The 15,659-nt window shown below is 42.4% G+C and overlaps 1 protein-coding gene across 1 annotated transcript; it reads right to left on the minus strand.

Annotated features, from left to right (window-relative positions):
• Positions 1 to 2,314: 2,314 nt before the first annotated feature.
• Positions 2,315 to 3,309, minus strand: LOC119220314 (proline-rich protein 15-like protein A). The gene has a single exon (XM_037476230.2). It carries the CDS (start codon positions 3,287 to 3,289, stop codon positions 2,942 to 2,944), a length of 348 nt encoding a protein of 115 aa, XP_037332127.2. The 5' UTR covers positions 3,290 to 3,309; the 3' UTR covers positions 2,315 to 2,941.
• Between the last annotated feature and the right edge of the window lie 12,350 nt (positions 3,310 to 15,659).

Raw genomic sequence — 15,659 nt, forward strand, 5'->3', positions numbered from 1 at the left:
CAAGGACCAGGGCAGGCTGCAGCGTGTCATCCGCTCTGCAGAGAGGGTGATTGGCTGCAATCTGCCGTATTTCCAGGACTTGTTCGCTTCCAGGACTTTGAAGCGGGCCAGAAAGATTGTAGCCGACCCCTCCCACACTGGACACAACCCGTTTGTGCCCCTTCCATCCGGCAGGAGGCTGAGGTCCATCAAGACCTCCCGCCACACGATCAGTTTCTTCCCGTAAACAGAGCCCGAGTCCCCCACTGACTGACTCTCACTCCGTGTACATACACTTTGTCACTTTCACTTGTCGCTTTCTGTTAGCTGGTGCACTTTATCTTTATTTTTATTTTATTCATTAACTAACTAACCCATAGGTTTAGCGTACTAACCCATAGCATATATTTTATTATATTTTTATCTTATTCCTGCACTACGTTGTCTGTGGTCCATTATTGTACTGTCTGCCGTCATGCACCAACCGCCAAGTCTAATTCCATGTATGTCTGACATATGATGGCAATAAACGTTTCCTGATCCCGGATTCAAGGAAAACATGTGTACTACGCTTTTCAAACCGTTGGGTAAAAAAACGTTGTGTTATCGTGATGTCTACGTGTTATTATGGTGGTGTCTCATGAAGATGGGCGGGGTGTCTGGGGCCCTCGTCCAATGAGACCTCGGAGAAGAGATTGGACCGAAAAAACATTTATGTGAACCAACCTGTTTTGTGGGTTAAGTCTGATCCATCATATAGGCTCAACTCTACTCTTACACATGTTTTTAGCAGGCAGTTGTATCATTTCAAAATGGAAGCTTGGTGAATATGATTTATTTCTATGTTGATGTATGTGTCGGTAAGCGAGAGGTGTTCCAAAGAGAGTGTGTGGATTCTATTGCACCTTATTGTTTACGACAGGGGGCTTTTCAGTTTTTCGGATGGAGATGGAGCAGGCACCCCTGATGCATTGTATAAAATCGTGTTTTATATTAAACTGGGACTCGTGCTATGTATAAACACACCTTATTATTATATTATTGAGTGACAACGGGACAACGGCATTTATTAACAAGCCTTTTTCTTGATAATCATGCATATAAGATATTCAAATAACAATTTTAGTTTTAAACATAGATGTGGACACTTTATGGTCTGTTATATTTGTTGAAAAAGGAAAGATAACATTTTCTTCCTCCGTTTATGTATTTGTTAAAATATCTTAGATTCAATTTAAAGATATCCAAATTTGTGAAAAGAAATGGAAGGAAAATCCAAATATGAAAGAAACATGAAAAATTGTCTAATCAACCGGAAAGGTCCAAACTCTGTGCAGAACCTCCGCGAACCCCTTAGTGATGGCAAACCCACTTTTGAAGACCTCTGATTTAAGATGTGAGCTTTGATCATGTTTATGCACAGAGTGTAATGTGTACAGTTGTTTCCTTTGGATGGATTGAGTCTCGTTTAGACTTCAGCATCATTAGACTGAGGCACCCGGGGCTGTTGGCCTAAAGCATACGTCATCATGCAGCACTCTACAGAAGAAGGAAAGAATCCTCAGGAGCTTTGAGGTGAGGAGAGGACTCCCTCTTGTGGTCGGCAGTGACCACAGCAGCACCTTGCAAATGTTCACGTTTGAAACTGTCATTTAACATGCAGCAATTTTTCATTCTTAATGGACAATACCTCAGGTGAATGGACAAGTATTAATGAAAAATCATAAAGAACAAAAAAATTAACTTCATTTAGGAATAAACAAATGAATTGTAAAGTTTTCATTATTCATAGCTATAGTGCATACTTTATATATTACATTACATTACATTACATTGCATGTCATTTAGCTGACGCTTTTATCAAAAGCGTACAATTATATATGCACTAGAGAGACCAACTGTGGGAGAACCTCAGATGAAATATAGACTCAACATGTTTTCTTTCATTTCATCCATAATCTGGACTTGTATTGGTAAGTGGCAGTGTGGTTAGATTGGATGATAATTCTATTACAGATGCTGTAAAAACGATTACATTCTGAACAAGCTTCTGAGACTAAGTGTGACAGAATAACCAGAGAAAAGAGCCTGATCCTTATCTCCACTCCGCCCGTCGCACTGTCAACCGTTTGAGGGCTTTGTGGCAGACAGTTTGAGCACTTTATGAACCTTTTCCATAGATCAGCAAAGAATGCTGACTTTGCCCACAAGTCATTGCAGTGTGACGCATTAAACAGGATAACCAGTGAAATCGTGGAGACGTACAAAACGAGATGAACTGAGAGTGCTTTCAGCCTGTCATATTTAATTTACATATAAATATTAAAGATTAAAGATGGAAATAAAACCCCGCATAAAATCAGATGATATTTACTCATTTATTCATGAAGCTGTTTTTACAAAGTACAGTAGAAATCTTATTTTATGAGGACAGAGCTTGGATTGGCAGCAAGGTTTCTGGTTGGAGGAAGGCTGCCCCCTGCTGGGCTTCACTGGCACCAACAAAGGAAACACGTGCACGTGGGCTGTGTGACGTGGTTTTCAAGGCATGTACTGTAGTTCGTTGGTGCTCCAGTGAAAGCTCGAGGGGTGAAGCTGTAGAGCTGATAAGCAGTAAGCACTAAGCAGTAGTCTCAGACTAAGTGTGTTTAAGATGTTTTTAAAAGGTTTGATTTAATGATGATTTTATTTATGGATGATTCATGTTTTGAAAATGGTAGATAATATGAAACAGGCATATGTTTATCAAGTGAGAGTCTAAATTTCACTCAGACTGATTTGTGTCTTTGTGGTGATTGTGAAATTGGTTTCTTCCCTGGAAGACATTGAGTTTTAGAGTTTCCCCCAATTTTAGCCTCCATTGACTGAGGGCAAGGAAAGAGAGCGGTACATTCAAACTCCCCATTACACAATCTCCCTATGAATGCGTTGCTGTCATTTTCCAATGTGCACTTGTGTCCTCTCACTGCCCCTCTGGATGGGCCGCGTCCTTCGCTGCGCCCTCCCCAGGCAACATCTCTGGGTTCCCCGCCAGCGCAGCACGCACTTTCTTCTTCTCCTTAAACCTCCCGGAGTGAGACACCTTGACATTGCGCCCTTTGCTGGCCAACGTCTTATCCATGATCCTCTCCAGTCGGGCGTCCAGTGCCCCCTCCTCCGGGTGGAGGGCAGCTCCCCCTGTGCTGGATCCATGATGGGCTGTGGCACTGTTGGTAACCAACGCCGCAGGGATTTCATACTGGACTTTGGGCTGGGAATTCTTCCTCCTGAGGAAAGTCAGCTTCCACCAACTCGGAGACGGCTCTGCCATGATGGATGTACAAGGGGGGGAGGGGGTCCTGAAGAGGAATTTAAAAAAAAAAGATTAAAACACAATAGATATAGGCTGGGTAAAAGAAAAACTATTAAAAAAGAGATTAAAAGACTCATCTGCAACCCAGTTGGTGCGCATGTCTCTGTCTTTACACAACTTTGGGCTTGTCGCAATGTGCGTGTGTGTGTTTTTCAGAGCACTTACCTATCCTCCCATGACACTGTCAATAATTCAGTGTCATTTAATAGCTTCCATATGCTGTTGAGGCACACATGCTCCAGTTACAGTGAGTGTGTCACATCCAGAGTTTTTGTGTGTGTGTGTTATAGAGAGAGATGAAGCTGAGCCAATAGATTTATAGAAGTCCACTACATGGATGTTTGTTTACTAGCAAATCAGGAACCTCCGAATAGTGTAGAAAGGGAAATAAATAAATACTATTATAAACAACAGATGATCTACCAATGCTAAGGTGTGACGTCTTGTGGTTAACTATTCCATTATTCAGACTTCAAAATAGGTCAAATTCAGCAAACTGTCCCAGATGGCATGCAAACCGGCTGCAGGTCAGTTCCTGGTTGCCTTCTGGCCCCTTTTTAAGCAGCTGAGTAAACAGAAACCAATCCACATTGTTTTATTGCTTCTCTTCCACTCTCTTTCTATTTTTCACGAAGACGTGATACGCTGTGCATGTTGGTTTTTGTTTGGCAGCCTTTGTTCCCTTTCATGAACATATTTAACTTTGAAGTGACAGCGAGTATCGACTTCTTGGCCGCTCTGTGTAAGGACGCGTGTGTGTGTTTGGGGGGGGATGGATTTGTAACTGAAAATAAAAAAGATTCAGCGTTCCTGTTGTGGTGTTATGTCGGCTTAGTTCAGCTGCTTAGTCGGGATGGCTATATAATGATCATTGTAGTCACGAGTAGTTACCATGACGACATTTTATCATTTAACCTCATTTGATTTTATTAAGGCCCTTGAGTTTTAATCCAGAGCCACCAGCAAGTCAAATGAGTGAATTATTTTAACTCTTGATTTGCGTTTCATTGAGCACGATACCTGGCTTCATGGGATCATTTATACTGACTGTCCCATAAGCCAGGGCTCAACTCTGTGTTGTTGCTAAAAGGACCAAATCTTAGCATGCTAATGTGCTAAACCAAGATAGTGGTCCAGTATCTTGACGTTATATGCAAATTCTCACTAGCTTATTTCAATTTTAATTTTTATATATGTATATATATATTTATATTTGTATTTATTTGAACAATTCGACCAATACAAAATAAACAAATATAATGGATATAAATTAATCTCAATGGGTCCCTATTGAAGCCCCCACCTTTATAATATTAAAATATTTTACAAAATTACAGACAAAAAACTAATTATGTGTGAGATAGAGAGCATCATTAAATGAAAGAAAAGAAAAACGTAATTGTGTTGCATGTGAGCCTATAATTGTTCAGGGATGTTGGATTACACACATGTGATTGGAATACTAAGTGAAACCTCTATGAATGTAGATATGACAGCAAAAACAAGAAACAAAATCCACAAACTCTTACAAAACAGCAATTAGAATATCCTTCCTGGCATTTTATATTTTTATTTTATATTTTTTTATCCTCATTTGTAGTTTTACGTCTTCTTGATTATTTCATTTACAAAGCAAATGTTATTACTAAACACTGCACCTTTTGTTGCGTGCTGTCTTTCATCTGTCTGTCCCTGAGACACAAGAAACAGGAACCATTTGGTTATCGTTTCATTTAAGGGCAAACCTGAACGAACCCTGTGAATAGAACCTTTCCCCACCGCCAACAACTGTCTGAGCGCAAGCAACAACACACACACACACACACAACCTCTAATAACTCTCATAAATGTTGTATGCATTCATCTCATAAATTCATCAAGCAGGGCGGAGCTCACCCTGCTGAAGGGTCCAGTAGATAAACTGTAGACAGACAGAGGAATGCACGCACCTGGCAAACATGGTGAAAAACTAAAGAGTCAATATTGTGCTGTTGCGTATTAATGATGTAATCTAGTAGAACCTTACACAAAAACTACACTAACACTCTGAGTAGTGTTTTAAATCATATAACACATTTCAAACATATGATTGTATCCGCAGACACAATTGTCTGGGTGTTGTTACTGGGCTCCCAACCAAGAGGTTCAAAGGTTGTCATGCCTGCCAGGTAGATGATCACTGGACCATATTGGCTGGAACCTTTCATCCATTCAATTTTTTGAAAAATCTGCCCACTCATATGTTACGCATTACACGATTCCATCTCCATGGCGATGTGGCCTCGGCAAGACAAGATCTCCGTGACTTGGTCGAATGAAAAGTAGCTTGCGAACCAAAAACGTGTAGGCACCCCTGATCTACAGGACACGACGGTCAAGCTCCGGAAGTTCTCAAAGGACACAACGGTCATCGGCCACATCACGGGCAGATGAGTCTGCATACAAATACAATACTCACAATACACACAATACTCAGAGGAAGTTCAACTTCCCTCATGAGCTGGTGGTCTTGTTTTACTCATCCATCATCCAGTGTGTTCTCTGTCCTTCCATCACTAGGTGGTTTTGATCGGACACTAAACAGAACAGGATCAGACCACAGCCAATCATCAGGCCGGCAGCAGCCTGCCCTCCATCCTGGACCTGTACACCTCCAGAGTCAGGAAACGGGCAGGAAAGATCACTGCAGACTTTCAAACAGTGGAACAACCTGTTCAGACTCCCCCCTCTAGTAGGCGCTACAGAGCACTGTACACCAATACCACAAGACACAGCTTTTTCCCACTAACCGTTTCCTTTATGCAAGGGCGTAACCACGCATTCTTTGGGGGGGGGGGGGGGGTCGTGTCCCAATATTGAGAAAATACCAAGCTGTCCCCTCCAATATACAGCAGAAGATATGTCAAAAATAACCGTTTGGTCAGGGAAACGCAGCAGGACTCTCTGAGCGGCTGACCAGCAGCCGACAAAGCAAAGCCACACAAATTCAAGCTGTGAGGCGTCAGTCCTAACCAACACACTAATAATTAGCCAAGTCTATTGCATGGGAACATCCGTGTTACACTTTGGTATTTCATATACACATTACTAGATGAAATATATGGTAACATGACTACTTCACAGGCATATCTATGTATTGATATGTTTGTGTCACATCTTAATCAGTGAAAAAAACGAGTGGAGCACAGTAGAAGTATATAAAGCAGTACTCATTTGTAATGGTTTACTTTTACTTAAGACCTGTACATTGTTACTTTTCACCAATGGCTTTGCAATGCCAAACACTCACCTTTTTGAAATGTTTCTTCCCAGCTATGGATGGCTTCAGTAGGTTTTAGGATCAATGTCCACCCTTTTCACTCCAAAAAGGAGTAAACTTCTGAATTCAGCCCCTCGAAAAAGAACGCCTGTTAGTGATAAGGAGTGTCACCTTGTAATCCCTGTTTCTTCCATAATCAGCCAGAACTGCACCATACTAGAAAGGCCAAATTGCTTTGTAATGTCATGCTGCTGCAGCATTCAGCAGTTACTCTTTAAGTGAAAGCTAATTTGCCTCGTTGGCAGTCCACAAGGCATGATCCCAAGTGTGCCCTAGTTTCCTATCCACGTTCACGCCTGTCTGTCGCCTCCCAGGTGCTGAGTTACAGGTGCAGTGGTTGGCCCCTCCCTCTGACCCACAGAGACATACACACACCATAATATACTGTATATCTATTATCATTTTTATCTTCTTACCAATTATTTATATTTATATATTTTATTTTTTTAAATAATAGCAACTACTTCCTTTGTTCATGTTGTTTTAAATTATATTACTAAATATATGAATATATATATTTATTAAACTACTTTAATTGCTGTAGCTTAGCTTAGCTTAGCAACATTTACCTCTTGTTATAATGCAGAAGGGTAGTTCAGCCACTACAGTCACACACATAGCAGAGCAGCATGCTTACACTTAAAGATGACAAAACCTTCTGAAGAAAGCTGTATTTTCTTGTAATGATGAAGTCAGTTCAGTCATTTACTTGAGGCTTTTCAAAGTAGCTGATTGATATATTGACCCAGGTCATTTGCATGGTTGCACCGGAATAAACAGAAACCATGGAGATAATCCGTGGATCCTTATCGGATCCTTATCTTCATATGTTACTTTATTTATCAAATTCTTCAAAGGCATTAGGCAAAATATTTGTGTGGGGTTTTACATTGATCACCCGTTGGTAAATGGACTATGGGGCTGCTGGACAACATGTGCAGAATTCGTATCTCAGACTGCTTTGGGAAGTAGAACAGAAGCTAATAAGCAACCAGTTCATAATCTTCACACCGCTCATAATAACTACACACACACAGCTTCTGCTTCTGTCTTTGTGAGAACATCCTTGAAATAAAGTGTTCTCTAGCTCATTACCCTCATTTGAACCATTACATAGTGATCTCAAACTTAACCCCTTATCCTAACCAAAGCCCACGTATGTTCTCAAACACGTACCGGCCAAAATGTCCTCACTTTTCCAGAGTCCTCCATCTGAAGGTCTTAACCCCCCCAGCGTTGTCACAAAGACAGATCACACACAAGATTGAAATCCTGCTTTTTAGCGGTGCCTACAAGCAGAGGTTCGACGTGTACGTCATCCCTCCAAAACCTCTCATCAGTGAGGGCTCTGTGGGAGATGTGGCGACTCTGTCATGTTACAACGATATGTGAGTAGTATGTGTTTGCCCTGAGGGAGCGGGATCAAATTCCTGGATGTTGTGAACCTGCATTTAAACCCTGCAGGTTTAGGATCCAGTTTTGTGGAGAAAGACCTACATTTTCAACTAAAAGTCAGGATATACTGTGATGACACTGAGCATATTCATTTGTCCCTCACGAGTCATCTAATATAATGAACTCCAGCGTTAAATCCCTGCAGTGCATCTTTAAACCAAGTGCATTTAATTAAGGTACTCACACTAAACATCCATTGGATGTGAAGCCGAGGATAAAGAAAAGCTCCCTTCTTTTTGTTACCACTGTGCCTTGCTGTGATACTAAGTGCTCTTTGACCGAGTTCCCTGTGGAAGCCATTGGACTTTATCTTTATGAGATATAGTTACTTGCTCTTTGCTCCCTTGTCTTTCATTTCCTCTGTTAAAATCATACCAGTAAAGGATTTACTGATGCACACAATAGACAGAAAGGGACACTCGATCCTCAAAAATGGGTTTCATAACATTTGGAGTGTTTTTTAATAGGGGCTAGTTTTCAAAATGGTAACATACTGACTTACCAGTGTGTGAGTTACAGTTTGGTGACCTGCATTTGAGCTGTAATTTACAAAAACCACAATATGTAAAGTTAAATTCAAATATTCCCTAGGGCTTACACACAAAAGCATATAGAAAGAGATTTCCAAAAAAGACTACTTCAAAGGAATAAAAATAGAGTGAGGTTCATCCATCATGTGACCAACTGAGGTCACTAAAGCGCTGGGTGCACATGACTCGGTCATGTGTTGACCTCTACTGGTGCATGTGGTAAAGTGCATCTGCAACACCTGCTGGAGGGAATTTTATGGATGCAGTGGTAAGAGCATGCATGCCTACTTTTACATCATAAGGGAGCATGTGATTATGTTAAAGGTCTCTTGTATTTGTCGTGCCAAATAGAATGATCAAACTTTCAACAAAATGTATAGGCCTTGAAAAAAAGCAGCCAGTGTATGTTACATTTATCAGCTAAAGACATACAAAAGAGAGATAATGTGTCTTACTTGCATGATGGGTCAAATAAATAGGGCTTCTAATCAATCATTTTTTCTCAGTTTGCAAGATGTGTAAACAGAAAAGGTAATTATTGGTTATTTCCCACAGGTAGGTGGCCCTGCAATATTTTCACTGAGTCACATGATTGGACAGAGTTATTATTATAGAAGATGAATAGCTTCCTGACAAAATGTAAAGTAAATTTTAACAAATGTAAGAACTCATCCTTTTAATAATCACCTACCCAACCCACAGAACATTTTCATTAGTCACTGCAATTGAATCAAATTCATATATAAACTGGGACCCTGAAGCGAACTAGAAAGATTGTAGCCGACCCTTCCCATCCCGGGCTGCAGACTTTTTGAGCCCCTTCTATCTGGCAGGAGGCTGTGGACCATCAGGACCGAGACCCACAGGAATCTTCTTCCCCTCCTCAGCTGGTTTCATGATCAGCTGCAGCCTTCCCTTATCCTTGGCTGTGACTGCAGCATGCGATGAAGGAAGAGCAAAGGATGGAGTAGATGGACTCTATGATGGCCGTGTAGAAGTGCACCATCATAGTCTTTGGCAGGTTTAATTTCTTCAGCTTCTTCAGGAAGAACATCCTCTGCTGAGCCTTTCTGCTGATGTTCAGCTCCCACTTAAGGTCCTGGGTGATGATGTTCACATGGGAGTCACACAGGGGTGACGGGAGGAAGGTGGGGGTGCGTACTTCCTGAAGTCCACAACCATCTCCACTGTCTTCAGGGCGTTAAGCTCCAGGTTGTTCTGGCTGCACCACGTCACCAGGTGGTCAGACTCCCACCTGTGAGCGTGGTGTCATCTGCAAACTTCAGGAGCTTGACGGACTGGTAACTCAAGGTGCAGCTGTTTATGTACAAGGAGAAGAGGAGAAGGGAAAGAACGCAGCCTTGGGGATTGAGACGGGTTTCCCCAGCCTCACGTGCTGCTTCCTGTCAGACAAGCCTGTGTTCCACCTGCAGTTTGAGTTGTGCACGGGGCAGTTGAGGGAGTTTGTCCCACAGCAGAGACGGGATGATTGTGTTCAATGCAGAGATGAAGTCCACAAACAGGATCCAGGACTCAGGAGTCCAGATGCTGGAGGATGAAGTGGAGGGCCATGTTGACAGCGTGGTCTTCAGACCTACGGCTGAGACTTCCTTTGTTAAAGTCCCCAAGGACAAGAACTAGGGGATCCGGGTTGATCCGCTGCACACATTGTATCTGGTCGGCAAGTGTCCGCTGTTTCTCCTGCACGTTTCCCTGCGGTGGCATGTAAACACCAACCAAGATTAATGAAGCAAACTCATGGGGGGTTTGTAGTTTGTAATAATGGATTCTAGATGAGGAAAATAGTGTTGCAGAATCACTGTTACGATGTGTTGCAGCAGCCGAGTACAGATTCCTCCTCCCTTTGTCTTGCGGCCGGCTCTGAGCAGCTGGAGCATGGTATCGACCCACAAGTCTCTGTGAAGCACAAAACGGAGGATGCAGAAAAGTCTCAGTCTCTTCTCACGATAAATTGGAGTTCGTCCAGTTTGTAACGCAGTATGCAAACGTTGGAGAGAAATATGCCCAGTAGCCGTGTACTGTCACTGCATGAGTAAAGGTGAGCACACCGTAGATGAGAATTTCCAGTAATTCCACAGAAGACAGAGGAAAAATTGGAAGTAACTCCGCTGGGGTTGTCCCCCTGATGTTCAAGAGCTCATCTCTAGTAAAAGAGCTCCGGGAATTACTTCCTCCTTGTGAGGGTTTTATTGTGTTTGTGACCACTTACCCCTGATCCTCTTCCCACACGTCGTTGCCCAATAGGTTGATCGCCGTTAGATCGTCTGCCATCGACAGCGGGGGGCTAATGGAAAACTAGGTAGTGCTAATTAGTGATTGCCATGACTCTCGAAGCTCGCGAGCCGATAAAGTGTGGGCACCCCTGGTATAGAGTTATTGGAGAGACACATCTCCTCTGCCATTGATTTTACAATCTCCACTTCTCTTCTTTTGTCTTCTTTCTCATCTCACCGCTCATTTCTCGTGCTGCGTCTGTCCTTATGCCTTTCTCCATATTGTGTCTTTGTCTCTTCCTCCCCTCTCTCTTTTCCCTACCTACCTCTCCGTCATATTTCTCCATTAGTCTGGATCTTTAACCACCTCTTGTAACTTCTATCAAAGAAAGTTCTGCATCATTTACCACGGCCGTCTATCTATCACTGTCACAGAGCTACAGCCCTCTCCCACTTTTACACACACGTACACAAACACACACACACACAAAGACACACACGCACACACACGCACACACACACACACACTATTTATGACTAGAAAGATATGGTTATATAAACAAAAGGGTACCCCACATGTACCAACAATGCTTAGCTAGAAAAATCCACACCCTTCACAACACACACACACACACAAACTACACCGTAAGAATCCATTTGTCACTGTGTGAAACGCCTGGCTTTGTTAGAGGAGAGAGGGGATGGGGGGATGCTAATGGAGAGGTGGAGAAAAACAGCGAACCAAGAAAAGGAATGGAAGGAAAGCGTGGAGTGATGGAGGATAGAGAGAGCGGAGAAGCAATAAGGGGGAAGGGTCAGGGGGTTAAGGATGGAGGTGTGGAAATAGGGAGGAGGAAAGCGAATGGGGGAAGGCATGGGAGGAGGAGAGAGAAGGTATCATTAGTCCTCTTTAGCTTCCATTATGAAGATTAAAGTGAAGACTGCCTGTTCGCCTTAACCCTTTCTTACCCCTCTGTATTGGACCAGACCAAGAGATGCTGAGCTCGCTTGATGATCATGGTAAATGGACTTGTACAGCGCTTTTCTAGTCTTCTGACCACTCATGACATCATTCACCCATTCATACACTGTTGTCAGGACCTACCATACACATTGGCACCTGCCCATCAGTAACTAACATTGACACACTGTAGTCACAGCTAGAGGAGCAGTGCTGGGGTTAAGTGTCTTGCCCAAGGACACATCGACAGGCGGGTTAGCCGGGCCTGGGATCAGACCGCCAACCCTCTGAATGGAAGACAACCGCCCTCCCCACTTACCCACAGTCGATCAGAATGCCTGAGGTCAAACAAACTAAATGACCTCGTAAGAGAAGAGAGGAATCCAAGCCCTTCCAACTGGGATATAACATTTGTTGTATTAATACGTGTCGTTGTGACAAATTTGAGGTAAAGTGCAACAAGACATGCAAAAAAAGAGTAATTTGCTCTGGGTACAAACGAGTGAGGGCTAAAACGATGGGGAAAAAATGGAAAATCCTGATATCCTGGCATAAGGTAGAAAGGTTGTTTGAAATGCAATTTCAATGTTATTTTCAATGTGTTGCATCCACTAGATCAGAGGTCTTCAACTAAAATGTGAAGAGGTCCAGTTAGAGAAAATTTCTAGAAGCAAAGGTCCGGAAGATCATGAGATGACTATTTAGTGTGAATAAATAGAGGAATAGAGTTGTTTACATTAGCATGTAATCAATACACGACTAACACATGAAATTAATTCAGTATGATTCTAAAACTCGTTTGACAATGTTTTTTGTTACGCAACAAAGAACTGAACATGTATATGTGTGACTACAAATATGAATAATGTTCTCTCAGTTAACCAAATAAAAGTAGGGCTGCCCTTAAAAAAATGAATATAAATAAAATGTGAACATGTCTGCATGTTCAAATAAAGTACTTCAATTAAGAAAAATGCTTCACATTTGGCGGATGGGCTACAACAGCAGAAGACCCCACCAGGTACCACTCATCTCCACTTTTTCTGACTCAAAACATTCAAATTATTTATTTAATTCAAATTTAATTTAATTTGAGTTGTAAGGCAACAAAATAGGAAAAACGCCAAAGGGGGGGTCAATACTTTTGCAAGGCACTGTATATTCCCACAAGCATGAAAGCTTAATGAGGTAAAGTGCATCAGTAAATCGCCTATGTCAGTTTAGGTAAGGGGCCACATACGTAAGGGTCAAACTTTGATCTCAAGAGGGGCCGACCAGTAAAATCATAGGCAAGCGCTGCTGCTGGAAGGTCCGTGTACCTTTTGATCGTCCCTTTTACCAGAGGTGTGGACTCGAGTCATGTGACTTGGACTCGAGTCAGACTCGAGTCATGAATTTGATGACTTGAGACTCGACTCGACAAAACGTACAAAGACTTGCAACTCGACTTGGACTTGGACACCGATGACTCGTGACTTGACTTGGACTCGAGCCTTTTGACTCGAGAAGACTTGCTACTTCCCATGAAAACTGGGGGATAACATTTTCACACCACCGCGCCGCTCTGTTTATCTGCATCTGTCAAATAAATGTGCGCCACTTGTATGCAGAGAGCGCGCGCTGCCTGAACAACATCCAATCACTGCAGTCCATTTGACCGTATCAACGAGACAGCTCGTTCATGGTTACAAAAATCGGGATTTTTGAACCCGGATTCAGACTCCGATGGAAATCCTCGCCAACATTATGTCAACGTCCGTTTTAAAGTACTGTAATGAGCTAAGTTAATGTTATTAGTTAATCAGTTATGCAGATGTTGCATGTGTTCACGTTATGCTCCGTTACCAGCTGTAGTTACGCGAGACAACCCGAGTTTTGGGGGGCCGTGTATGCGGAAGTGTTCGTTCGGCGTGGTGACGGCCAACAGTGACCGAATTTGAGTTGTTTTATATAAATAAATGCAGCGGAGTTGCAAGCCAGTCATCGCCTCCTTATTTACGCTGCAGCATTGGGGTGAGCGTTACAGTACTATAACACAGTCACAGTCGATCCACCATTACCCTTCCCTTCGTAGTCTAGGTCTGTGAGGCAGCGCACCATCACCAAGTGACAGAGTTAGTACACACCAGCTTGTGGACTCATTAGGAAAAGCAGCCACTTTTATAGAAATGCAACGTATGATTCTATTTTCAGCCTGGCAAAGTCACCCTGCAGCCTGAGCTGCATCTCACAATATGTCATTGAATGCATTGGGTGTCATTGACTATAGGTTTTATAGATGTTTATACGATGCCATGCATATTGGGCAAAATCTCAATTTGATTTTTATCAACTGTAATTTTTTGGTCATGATAAAATATTAGCTCATTCAATGTGGTTACTGGAAATTTTAGGTAAATATAGAATTGAAGGGACCTATGGTAATACTAAAAAGAGATTTCATTATGTCAGTGTGTGACGACGTCGTTAATAATTGAAATGCATCAAACTTAAAATAAGATGTATGATACCCTGGGCACTACGGGGTTAATTCTTTTTCCCCAACAAACTCACTTGCGACACAATGTGAAAGCATGAAAAATCACATTCATTAGTCCCACACACACACACACATACCCTGACCTGAACCATATGCTTGCCTGGACAAACTACATCAATGTATCTTTGTATGATACAGCCTGAAGCGTTCCACATTAACATAATAATTCATGGTAATCATTTTCTGTGTTTTGCTTCCACGTGAGAGGCCTCATTGTCTGTCTCTCCTGTCCTCCCTGTCTATGATCATTCCTTGTGTCAGGCACTCCAACCTTTCAACTGTAACGTCCATATGAAGCCAGAAGCTGATTCTCGGAGGGAGTGAAATTGGCACGTGTGTAATCCAGGTGAGAAGGTCAAAAGTGTAAATGATTGTATTACCCCCCTTGTCCAGTGCCACCTACATCATATCCTTCCCTGGGACGCCATGGTCAACACGTCCTGCTTCTTGTGAACTAAATGCTTACGTTCCGTCTTGTGTGAGCTCATACTAAAGGACTGAGATAGTGTGGCGGTCATGTAGTTTCAATATGGAAATACTAGATATCTGAATACCTACCAAAACATTTTCCTTCCTCACACTTGTTCATGGAACTCATTGAGTATCGACCATTAAAACATATAATACAACATTATAATATAATATGATTATCAGTAATAATTAGGAGACTATTTTTTCCAACTTTCCAGTCGTGCTGTTAACCTGCACCAGCCGAACCTGACTCTTTCGATCAATCTTTGATAATAGTTCATCATACACGCAGAAATTATGAATAGAGCAAAGTCTTGGCGATTGGACTCTATTCTGTCTGAACTGACTGAACCTACGCTTTAGCTTCATATTACATCACTCAAAATCAACCACCAACAAACCTCTATTCACAAATAGAAACAAATTTCCTATCCCACAGACAAGTCAACGGCAGGAAGTGAAGTTAACTCGGGGACACAAGAGGCAGGAAGCTACAAAATAAAACGTGACATATTTGGTAATACCACAGGACGAAGTGCTGTGTGATGGACTCCATGGGGTCGCTCTCACGTCCCTCCTCTCCTCTCCTCGAGCCCACGGAGGACTTCTCCTGGAGACAAGCCTGTGCGCTCTCGCACTAGGGATGCTTGACGTGCGAATCAGACGTGCTGTAAGAGAGCTAAAGACATTTAATGGATGAGCCCAGATTGTGAAACCAGCGTGTCTCTTCTCACATTGATGTCTTGTCGATGCAGCAGGTAGGGACAGTTTGACTTCTTAGGGCTCGATCACCCACAAAACCCATGCACCTCGGAACAC

The sequence above is a fragment of the Pungitius pungitius genome, chromosome 12 (assembly GCF_949316345.1).
Source record: "Pungitius pungitius chromosome 12, fPunPun2.1, whole genome shotgun sequence".
Lineage (NCBI taxonomy): Eukaryota > Metazoa > Chordata > Actinopteri > Perciformes > Gasterosteidae > Pungitius > Pungitius pungitius.